The following is a 12,783-nucleotide window of genomic DNA, read 5'->3' on the forward strand; positions in this document are numbered from 1 at the left end:
AATATTTACATTTCCATCAGGATCAATGGTTTTTAAGGGCGGTATCATAATAGAATGAGAATGTGAGCGAACGTGAGTTGTTTTAAAAGCTACCAGTATTGTTTAGAGTTAGACGACTGTAAGTCGTTTAAAGTAGTTTCAATATTTGAGAAAAATTGTTCTTTAGCATGTTAAATCAAATTGTTGACTCTATTGCAAACATGCTTGAATTTAGCCCAGTTGTTTGCAGACGGGTGTTTTATCGCTTGAGATTTGAGGCGATCGCGTTTCCGCGTAAAATAACGTATCATGGAATCATACCAGGGTTTATCGTTAGGATGCACTGTGACATGTTTAAATGGGATACTCAATTTCATTAATTCAAGAAATTTGTTTGAAAACAATAAAGTTTCTTCGTCTATGGTCGTATTGTTAATAAAGCTCCCGTTTTCGCTATCAATTTAAGTATTTAAACGATTGAAGTCTGCACGTTTATATAGCCATATATGTCTCTTAGTCGGTTTGCTGATAACTGATTCAACTGTAATATGTACGGCCGTTGTGTGGTGATCACTGATAGAAGAACAGACGGATATAATCTCGCTATGGCGCACATTACGATGATTGGATACAACTATAGGATCAAGTGACGTAGAAGTGTTAGCCGAAACTTTGGTTGCATTTGTAATCGTATTACGTAAATTAAATAGTGTCAGTGTTTGTTTTAAGCGCGTGAAGTTTTTAAATTGGTCCTCATTAATGTCTCCAATCATAATTAAATATTGAATTCACGTCATAAGCTATATCTTTGCTTTCAATATTTTCCCAAAACGATACACTAGCGTTTGAGGGACGATTAAAACAGCACAACAATGCAGTGAAATTGACGGCTTGAATTTCTATCCAGATCGAGTACAAGGCGTGGCAGTCTAAAACCCATTATATAGACTGATTCACGTTTATAAGTAAACCGCTTAAATGTGCCGTATAGTCCTTTCGGTGGAACGCTATATTAAAGCCTTCAATTATTAAGTCATTGTCAGATACGATATCGGTAAGATGAGTTTCGGTAAAACATAGAATGTCGAAATCACACAAGTTTTTAAAATAGTCAAGTTTGTTTCTAATTGAACGCACATTTAGATGCAGAACACTGAGAGAGCAGTTGCTATCAGGCCACGGATTAGGCTCAATATCGCCCGACAATAGGAGGAGTAACTGTAGTATGTCAGAAAAAAACATGTTAAGGGCGTATTTAGTCGTTCGGAGTATATATCTAAGAAATACTGCATGCGAATATTGAAAGAGGAAAGAAATAAACAACAGAAAATCTGATTTTACATTCCAAGTGGAACAAAACATTTTAACGACAAAGGTATTTAGATGAATTGAATAATCCCACGGTCATTATAAAAACGGTTATATCGTTACCTATTTGGTAGAAGGAATAACGAAGTAATGGAATGTCAAGGTAAACTAACTTTTTGTAGTAAAATTTAGCGAGCCTGTACATGCATTCAAATTTACATTCAACTGTACTACTGTTTGCCTCAGTTAAATTGTCCAATATTCCGGTTTAACATGTTGTTTCGACAAACATAATGACAATTGAGGTTTAAAAATCGTTGATGTATTTGTATTTATTTAACAATTAACAATTATCTAATAACATTGACTCATTAAGTGTTAAAATAGTAAAAGTTTGTGATTTTCTCTTGAAATTTAATTTTATTAAAAACAATGCTAGATTTGGGAAACATTATGTTGATTCGTGTTCAACTCATATATACACTATCAATTGATTGCTTTAGCAGACTTACACAAAATCGAAATCATCATTCGCTAGTATAGTTAAATTGTAATATTTGACAGAAAACGAAAACGTTACCGCGAAGTGTTATTTAAAAACGTGATGACTTCAATTAGGGAGATATATGCGATGCGATCAAAAGCCTACTGAGAAATGCGGACTTATTATTCCTATCTGTGTCGCGAATTAATATATATTGGTCTCTTTCGAGCAGCATGTTATAAAGTCAAAGCTCAACGTTTAATTGGCACTTCCTGCATACCATTAGTCATCTTCATGCCCTCGTTGAAAGTATATATATATATGATGTACAATAATTGATACTATACTACACATTCTGTGTATTGAAGCAGTAGTCAACATACACTGCGCCAAAGAAGGTTTAAACTTGGTGTATGATTCCTGTAGTGAATGCAGAATACATGTATAATTACCACAATATGCTTTGACATTAACTCCCATTAATATTTTTATGAACTACAGGTGTGTTTTTTTAGCGAGGCTGTTTTCGGACAAAACCCGAGGTATTGTCATAGCCTGCTCGTCGTCCGCCGTCCGCCGGCATCGTGCTAATACCTTTACAATGGCTCTAAAAACAAAGTGCTTCCACCTACAACTTTGAAACTTCATACGTAGAGGCACCTTGATGAATTCTACACGCCACACCCATATAGGGTCACTAGGTCAAGGTCACTGTGACCTCTATAAAAAAATCTGACAAGCTTTTGCAGCCGAGCGTGGCACCCGTTATGCGGTTCTCTTGTCTATATTAGATATTGGACTTATATTGATGGATGTGTATATGATGATATATGTGCGCTTTAACGAAGTTCATCAATTTAACTTTGAAATGTTGCGTTTAAGTTGATACACTCATTTTAAAGTATAATACAATTTGATTATGGTCAACTGGGCGTATTATCATTACATTTATTACTCTATATACTTTTATCCGAATCGGTATGAAGACGCTACATAACTTCTAGGCTGGCTCTCTCTGGAAAATATTTTCAATTCCTGGTCAATTTTATCGCATCGATTTATTTACAGAAATCATTACATAATACCATTATTGTTTTTTTGGATGTTGAAGTTCCCGAAATATTTTACCATAAAAAAGTTAAATTTGATTTTGTTTATCCGTAGATATGGCGCACAAAACGTTTTTCCTTCCAATGTCTAATACAATACTTCATACCCGTATGCTTATAAAAGCAAGCACATAAGTGATTGGTCCTTTAAAAGTTTTCACATACATGTGCATCATGGCCAGTTGCAGATTCGCTTACGAGCCTCTTGAAGAAGTGGTTTATAAATCACATGCCTATAGATACGAAGGATGATATGGTGAAAGCCGTCGACGATGAAAATGTCGACGAAGTGCGGAAGCTACTTGGGCGTGTCAAGAAGGTATATATAAAGCTTGCATTTTACAAACCATCCGATCTTCCAACCATTAAATTAATTTGCTTTGTTGCATAATTAAAAAGAACTTAAAACATTGTGTTTTACTTTAATGAATATAAGCCGATTGTTTAAACGTGAGATATTTTACTGGTTTTAGTTGTCTATTTGTTTTGATAACACCTGCCATTTACTAAAACTGTAAATTTAATGAAACAATGTCGTGCGAACAACGATGGCTTCCTAATAAAACAAGATTGCAATAGTAACGTCTAAGAACAACTAGATTTAATTATATTGTTGTTCATAACTTGTATAAATATAACCGATTTCAGGATAAAGACATATTCGGCGTTGACACAGAAGGGTTCTTGTTTGTCGTGGATATCGATGGCAAAAGGTAAGAACATTTATCAATGTTCTGGCATTTTCGCTCATCAATGCGCACACATCATGACAAATAATGTTGTGTTGTTCACAACAATATAATATCGTTGTGCTGCTTGTGCTATGCAAAGGGTAATATTTTTGGACCGTCTTGTGTCAATTGTGCGTCGTTAAGCGTTAGTCGTCCGTAAACTTTTCATTCAAAGGGCATATGCGCCTTCATTGCTTGGTAAAATTTAACGACACATTACAGAAATAGTGTTTGGGTGACCCTCTTTAAAAGTTTTTAGTGTATTCCGGTCCGCTGCATATATAGTTCACGAGAGCTAAAAATAGATATATCATTTTAAAACTTTTAACCTGTACTTATCTGAAGCAGCAATTGTCATAAATTATGTAATTTGTGTTTTACATTTGTATAAGGGGTGTTCAACTAAATTTGTTCAAATAATCCCAAGAAGTCAAACTCAATGACAATCATGCATGATCACATGATTTATATTAAGGTTTATAGTTAACAACATATTACATAAACTTCTTTATGTCAGGGGATTTAAATAAGGCATTTAATATTTTATATTGCTAATGAACTTATTTTGTTTAATTATTCCACAAGGGTTTAAACTTGTTACGCCTCGATGGTATGGTTTTATATTTAGTGTGTTACATATTACGTCAGTCCACTTCTAAGTTTATTCAAATTGTGCCAACTGGGTCAAAACTGGTTAGTCATATGGTATTTTTGTACGGTTTATTGAGATGCTCATTGAAAATAAAAGAGGCAATAACTTTAAACGGACTCAACCGGGTGAGTATAATACACATTGTTTTCTTGTAATATCATTATCTTGTATTTAAAACTCAGAAACACTTCATTAACAATTCCGATACCGACACACTTGCGTCCGTGTTTGACACACGTCTGAAATACGTAATTGCACGTCACACTTGCACGTGACTTTAGTCAATCTTTTTAGTATGGAATGCAAATAAAATAAAAACAGATCGATTGCTATCGCTTGTTTAATTTTTGCATAAGTAACTGATTGATGTCTTAAATGTAAAGTTTTTCAGGTAATCACTAAAAAGTAAGCGCAGTTCGTAGCCTGTAAGAAATTGTTGTCCGTCAAGCTTTAGGCTTATAGAGTCGTATACAATTCGAGGGTTTATAGTAAGCAGTCATATGGGGAGATAATTTGTCGAGCCATAACAGCTGAGTGTACGCTTTGGTATCCATGCTTTATGTTATCCATTATGTGTATTCTTATAAATTAAGAATTGTAAAGTCTTTATTATTGCAAGAATGTGATATTTAAAAATACTGCATTAAGTATTCAAATGATTTGAGTGTTTTTCTTTTATTTATGAACAACACACACTATTCATTAAGAAAAGTATGCAGTATTATATAAATGCATTAAAAATAGGAACGAAATGCTTTAGTATATTTCTAATACATTTTTTATAGAAAATTATTTATGAAACTGGCTGTGATTATGTTAAACGCATTTAACTAATTATCATAGAAATCTGTCGATTTATTGAATATTAACTTAATTCGAATTATGTATCATATCTTGAAATTCATAGGCACTATTATCGGATGTTAATAAAGACGTATTCATATTCTCATTTATAGTTATTGTAAAATGTTGATTAATGCAATTGTTATTTTTTCCAAAACATTTAATTTTAATATTGCAAACAAATACATATTAAATACGAAAATAGCACACTTCTGCAATGCAATCAGAGAATAAAAAGCTGCATATGCAACAAATATATAGTTATATATAAAGTCAATTGCATACACATTATTTGGGTAATTACAGTAGAAAATGCCTTTACCTTTAATGTACATATGTAAGAAGGGCTGTAACATTATTCACCTAATCTAAAGAAAACGTACATTGTTTTGCTTCATTCATATTGTTATTGACCTATTCTACAAGATGATCTGTATGTAGCGTTTTATGCTAATATTATAGTCTTAAGTGTAAAAATATTATTTTTGTTGATATAACTGAGTTGCACGCACTATTACATCTTCGTTTAAGATTACATAACATAACAAGTAGAACAAGCTTAATATCAACTGCTTTTTTAAGTAAGCATGCTAAGTGTAAAATAAAACGAAGGCTTCATGTTTTTAATTATTCGAAATAAAATCTTTTGAATCTATGAAAATTATACAAACATTTTGTGTTATAAGCCCAGATGTCAAATTTTGAAAAAAAACGTATTTCATATTTGATTTAAGAACAAGATTAGAAATTATTTTTAAACAAGGTAACAACTGAATAAAATAAGTGTTTGTTGTTTTCCTAGTACCTACTTTTTCCATGCATTTAAATAAAGTTTCCGATAAAACGTAAAGAAGATACATAACGAGTAAAAGCTAAAAGGTGGCTTAATTGAAACTGTTACTAAAAAAGTGACATTTATAAATAATTGTTTCTCATTTACAAAAATCAATAAAATATATTTTTAAGTCCAACTACCTGAAATTGCATAAACGGCCAACATATTAAGGTTCTGAACTACTTGGTTAAGTCGCTTTAACGCATGTTTAGTCACGACACATTTTAAGTATAATTTGTAACTCTGTAATTGTTATTGTGAACACAAAAACATTGGCTAAACTCAGGAAATAATCGAATTTCCGTAAGTCGTTTACTTTAAAAGAAAGTTCAGATTCACAAATTGATCAATGAATGAAATTTATTTTAATCATAACGTCACAGTCCGCGTCTCACGCATATGAATCGGGTTGAATTTGAATGCATGCTCATGTGGTATCAAAATATTGGCAATGCAAATTGTACGCCATTTCAAATACCAGATATAGAGGCCAATAAACGAAATTCAATAAAGTCATCAAAACAGCTATACACTTGCTTTTAATTACATATAAGGAATCATTTGGTAAAGTCTAAAATAAAACAAATCCACTTTCATGGCAAACATTCCTTTTGTTGACAGGCTTTCACTAAACCGTTGTTAAGGCCGATTCCATTTGCATTATTATTAAGCTTTTGAAGGATGCCGAATTGACTGCCTTGTATAAATAGCGTTATCATGCTTAGATGTTTTCTTGTATCATGTATAGCAAGGAGTTTGAAGTCAATTGGAATTATTAAAAAATAATTTCAGTTCAACTGAATTAATACATTTGATAGTCTCAGACTTTTTACATACTGGGGTAATATTACCCCCCCCCACAGAAATTCGAGCCGAAATTGTACACGATTTAAATTCCAATTAATATAATTTATATAAGTTTATGTATAAAAAGCATACTTTCACAGCAATAAACAATGTTTATGGTAGATGTTCAAACCAGAACAGAAATAAGCACTACTGCATTTTTAATCCGTAATAAGGAAAACGTGTTAACACTAAATTAGTCATTGTGTCACGTACGCAGATATATTACAAACGTACTTATAAATGAAATATCGTCATATTAATATTAAGTTTTCTGATGTATTTGTTAGAATATTCGTTGTTAGAATAATACTGACGGATTGCAACGGAGATGTATAACTAGTGTAACATTTTCATTATGTGTGGCCGTTACATTGGTGTGTGCCAGTGGCGCAAGGTAGGATATAAAAATATATTTTATAGCATACACAAACACGCCTACTCTGCATTGCTATCGACCATGAGACTCTCTACCATTACTTCTAGACTTGCAACCTTTACCCAATTTAATCGAAGCGCGGTAGCCGATACACGCCGTATCATTTAATGTTTCATTGTTTAAAATTATCATATCCAACTATTCAAAATTTAGCATCGATTCTTCGTATTTATATGACTGGTCATGTTTATACCAGCAGGCAAATAAAACTAAGCGTTTCAGTTTGTAAATGGTTAACAGTTTTTCGAGTGGATTATGCAACTATGTGCTTTTGTTCACGAATATAAATATAAAGCCGTATTAAGTCAACTCAGGCATTTACACAGACCTGTCGAATCGTGTATTGGCTTCAATACAACGCTTTAATTTGAATGAATCAATTTATAAAAGTGTGACGTTATTTTCATTCCGTTACCACGTATTGTAACAAATAACAAACTAAAATAGCACATCTTTGGCATATATATTTGATCTCTGCATTAACTTAATCAAATATAAGTTTTATACAAGTAAACTAGTCCTAAATTGTGTTTTAGTTTCACTAGAGTATTGTTTGTACTACAATGTATAAGCCATTTGTCACTTGTTTTAAAAAAAAGTATATCGGAGAGAAACGTTAATGGATATATGAAAAATGAAAATCAGGAAACATTACGCAGAATACTATTTTAATCAAAACACACCCACTGGAGTTTGATTTAAGGCAAGTGACTAATGGCCGATAGGATAAATAAAACACGACATAACCATTCACATGATTAAAGCGACGGTCATCTTTGGGACGGCCAATACACTAACAAGGAAGGCTTGAACCAGTTTTCACTCACATTAAAACATACGCTATACTGCAATCATTCTTTTAAGACAGATACAAGTATCGTGTTCTTATATACACGTCTAAACGCTATTTAACATCTTTGAGACAGCGGGAGCTATAAGATTGATTGTGCGTATAACCAATTACAATTTCATATTTTACAATTTAAGTTCAATTATAAAACAAAGCCTACTACTTACAAGGGATATGCATATAACTTGAAGAAGAGTAAAAGCATTACGCTTGCAATAAGATGGTCCTTAGTACAAACACCACATCCACAGGTTAATTTCAAATGCAAATGGTATATATGTTTAACATTGCTACCACAATGTATATTACATTATTAACATGACACGTCTTCATTGATGGGCGTTTATGTGTTAATTGCTCTTTATCGCTCTATTTGTGTTTATTTAAGAACATCTAGAAACGACTAAAATAAGCATTTTATATACCAATCGATTATCGAAAATTAATCATTGTAGAATAAATAGAAACCTTACATACATAAAATGTTTTGTTTAACAACAGTTTCTTTTCTAATTGCAAATGATGAGCTACCGCTTTTTTTATTTATTTTATTCTCCTTTGTTTAAAAAGCTTTATATTATAAATTAAATGCTGTTTTAGGACTTTAAATGTGGTTGGTGGTTCCATCTCGCCGCCTTTTGTTGAAGGCGACATCGTTATGATCTGCAGCAACAAACGTACACTGAAGGATCTGCAAAATGGACAGTGGCGAAAAGGCATGGGGCGGGTGCGTTTATCGTATTTTATAATTCATTTTCTTTCGTATGTAAACAAGTTTTACTTTCCTAATCAGCAAAATGGTAACCAACGTCGAATACATTTGAATGAAAGCGAATATGCGGTTGTTTTCGAAATCTACTTTTTCTCCAAATGTAGTGATATTTATATGTATATATGTTAATATTTATTTTTTCCCGCCATATACGTTTATATACATTCCTTAGATATGTGACGATAGTACATAAAAACGTTTATCGTTGTAACAATGTGCTCGCATATTTTCGTATTGTTCTTTTTTTTCAGACAACTGGAAAAATTGGCACAGTACTGGAGGTTCACAACAATATTGAAATGCGGATTAAAGTATGTGGTGTTGAATGGTGGTACAGACCACAGGTCGTTGGGCTGGTGTCTCTAGGTAAGTAGCTTCTAGAGTTTTATACATGTTTTCTTCTAATGAAACAATACGAATATTTGCTTTGATGCTGACGACATATGGTGGTTGGTTTCCGATCACTTGCTTCCATCAGAATCGAACACATGATGGGCTATTTTTCCTGCAGCGTCCGATCATCACACCAACAACCTTTACAATCGTTAGCAACATGATGCAATAGGGATGAATAAAACCATCCTGCACTCGATCAAACTGTGCACAATGTGCATGTGATTGTATATCAAGTTAAAAGTTTAACTGATGCTTCATACAGGACACTGATACTGTTTATATTGAGAAGTAAACTTGATGCATATGACATTTGTGTCTTATGCTATTATTTTATAATATTGCATTTAAATTATATAAGGTTAATAACAAGGTGTTTTGTGTGTCGAATTACAAGTATTCAATAGTATTGCATTTACATTATTTGAACTATTAGGTGGTATGTGTGGTTGAAATATAAGGTGGTATGTGTGTCGAATTATATAGTGACCCAAAACTTAACATGTTGAATTTGCTTTAATGCAACATTCTTAAAATGATATGTGTTTGTTTTGTCCATGTGACACTACTTAAAGACATATCATATAATACTAAACACGATACATTAATAAATTAAACACACTCAATACGTGTACATGTTATGTAGCCCATAAATGTTAGAATGATAATACCCTAGTCGCTTTCAAACAATGATTTAAATGCCGTCTGCATTGTGTAAACCAACATAAAATAGTACAATCGTATAAGACAATAAGTTTTGTCCAATTATTACGATTACTGTTTCTATATTGAAGGGTAAAGTATTCCTTAAAACGTATATAAAAATACATAAAATAATTGCGTTTTGCGTTATATTATGGAACTTAAGGTAAAAGGATTAGCGTCTTATACAGGGTAAGTAAATTCGAAAAACATGACACAACAATAGTCGCTATGATTAATTCTTTAACTATAATATGATGAATTACAGTGTGTCTTATATATAAACAAGCGTTTTATTTTGGACAAAACAGACCATGTATTAAAAATTCAAGGAACTCCCTATATTAAAACTCTTGATCATAGTCATTCATAAAAAAGAAATAAGTTTGCAAGTGATAGAAAGAACGCCAAACGATCACTAGTAATCGACAAAAGCAAACGATAAAAACGCCAGACGGACATTTGCGCACTAGCTTTTACGTGGTACACCTCAAAAATGGTTCATAGAACATTCGATACTAATCGGCGAATCAAATATATTCTAAGCCGTTCAAATGGATCGTTGAACAAAAGGCTTTAAGTTTTAGTTAAGTAGATAGCGCATGATAGATAATTAAAGCTTCTACGTCACAGATGGTGTATTCAAAATGAAATAAAATGTCTTAAAATAACTTAATTATGTTGCTAAGAGTTGTGATAATGTGTCAGAAATGTTAGTTTGGAAGTGTGTGCATATAAAATAAATAATTTTTTTCGAGAATTGAAACAATATTCATCCCACATGTTATATTTTCGATCAATTAGTTTATAAGCATTACCGTCAAATCGTTTATTAACGTTCTTTAAGGTCAAAGACAATATAAACGTAAACAGCAACTGTAAAGCAGATAATTACAGTTTATTTACTTAAACGCATTACAATCTTATTTTTCATGCGTTGCGTGTCTAGATTCGTCTAAATATATAAGCAACCCGTACAGCTGCTTGTGTAGTATTAAAAATACCGAAACTGTTATTTTTGAAAATTAATAAAAGTACTTTAACGTTATATGTCGGTGCAAAATTTAAACAAGAAGCGTTTTACAAAATGCGGAATATTTTTGTCGAGTACTGGCATTTTTCAAAACACGCTCGTGTTATAAATAGCAAATTTTAAACGTGGTGTTCTAAAGAATTCATTTAGTGAATACAATCATTAACTTGCAAGATAAAAAATGAAACATGAACACTATAGATGTAAAATCATCATTTAAATGAAACGCTGATAAACTTGATCGCAACTTTTTTTAAACACGATTAAAATAAAGGGAGCGGCATCATGCATAAACATAAATCTTAATAGACGAATGAATGTACTAACATTCAGAAGAACAAATAATTCTACATGTTTAAACAGGTACGCTTTTTTTAATAAGGTACATTAATATTTCGTGCAGTGATATCTAATTTTGAAAAACATTGTATTTGTTTTCATTGTAATTAAGTCTTCGCATCGCATGCGCGCGGTGATAATTTGGATGATGTGTCAGTAAATTAAAAGGACATCGCCAAGACTGAATTTAGCAATCACAATTCAGCACTTTATATTCAAAATAGTATGTTAGGCCACGTATAACGGTATCAATAGCTATGGAACAATCTACATGTTGTTTAGAGATTTAAAATACATTATTGTACAAATCTTGATCAAAATAATCGTTATCCCCCAACATCAAGTATATCGGTGCCTATGGTATGTATGTATTATAAACGCTTTTTTTCAATGACATTGCTACATTTAAGGTCAATTTAGGAAACGGTTGGTAATAATAGTTCAAAAGACGACTTGGTACACGAATTGTTATCACAATATAAAATATAAAGAAGCATAGTAATGTTTAAATAAAAAAATGACTACATTTAGGTGAAAACAACTGTATTGTTATACACAGTACATAACCCAATTTGTTCTGGTATATATAATAGTTTGAATATATTTACAAATATTGATATCTATTCAATTAACTACAAAATAAACCGTTCAACAACGTACTAGCGTTTTCATATATTCTTTGCAGTCTTCTTTTCCATTGCCAGTGCATACTTAGAATCAATTTAAGAGATTTTAAGTTACTGATTTATCGCTAGTAATTTATTTAGAGTTTGTGTTTGACATAATGATATTTCGGTTTACATGGGAAAAAAATAATGAAAATACACATTTAATAGACATGAATAAGAAGTATACAAAAACAATACCAATCCGTTTCAGTTAAATTTAATAACAAAACCACAGTAGGAGAAAACTTATGACATTTAACATTAGGTAAATAGCAATTCAAATGATGCATCAATAGTGTGCAGAGCATTGGCTCGAGATCAACGTCATTATTGAAGATCACATAATTTAAATTGATGTTTGTGTCACCTACCTTTCTACTTTACTAGAATTGCAGAATATTGGCTTAATGACTCAAGATCAATGACGAACTTGACGTTCAAACGCTAGACCTAGTCGTGATCGCTGTTATAAAAAGGTTAAACCATTTAGAGGGTGTTAATAATGCATAAAGATGACACGCTGGTCATGGTCAATAATCGAAGATAAAGGCGTGAGCCTCAATTTTCGTGTGATCCATACACTATATACAGTTTCGCGAATTTAAATAATATTTGTCTTAAATAGTCAAAATCATTGATGAAAAAAAGACGCCACGGGCTACATGTATCCGATCTATATTCAAGAATGATACAAATGCACATGTGCTAAGATGTTTTGCTTAATGTGACCACATTCGGACAAAATCATAGAAAGACATTCATGCCAGCTCCATGTCAAAGAAGATTTGGTTTAATACTTC

General features: G+C 32.0%; 1 protein-coding gene across 4 annotated transcripts in view; it reads left to right on the forward strand.

Annotated features, from left to right (window-relative positions):
* Positions 1 to 12,783, forward strand: part of LOC127849623 (uncharacterized) — a 100,602-nt gene that overhangs the window by 44,055 nt on the left and 43,764 nt on the right. For all 4 annotated transcript variants that reach the window (XM_052382359.1, XM_052382362.1, XM_052382360.1 and 1 more), the window contains 4 exons: positions 3,069 to 3,199; positions 3,529 to 3,593; positions 8,677 to 8,803; positions 9,100 to 9,214. In XM_052382359.1, the coding sequence (XP_052238319.1) occupies positions 3,069 to 3,199; positions 3,529 to 3,593; positions 8,677 to 8,803; positions 9,100 to 9,214 (438 nt within the window). The remainder of the gene's footprint in view (positions 1 to 3,068; positions 3,200 to 3,528; positions 3,594 to 8,676; positions 8,804 to 9,099; positions 9,215 to 12,783) is intronic.

Source organism: Dreissena polymorpha, chromosome 11 (assembly GCF_020536995.1).
Source record: "Dreissena polymorpha isolate Duluth1 chromosome 11, UMN_Dpol_1.0, whole genome shotgun sequence".
Classification (NCBI taxonomy): domain Eukaryota; kingdom Metazoa; phylum Mollusca; class Bivalvia; order Myida; family Dreissenidae; genus Dreissena; species Dreissena polymorpha.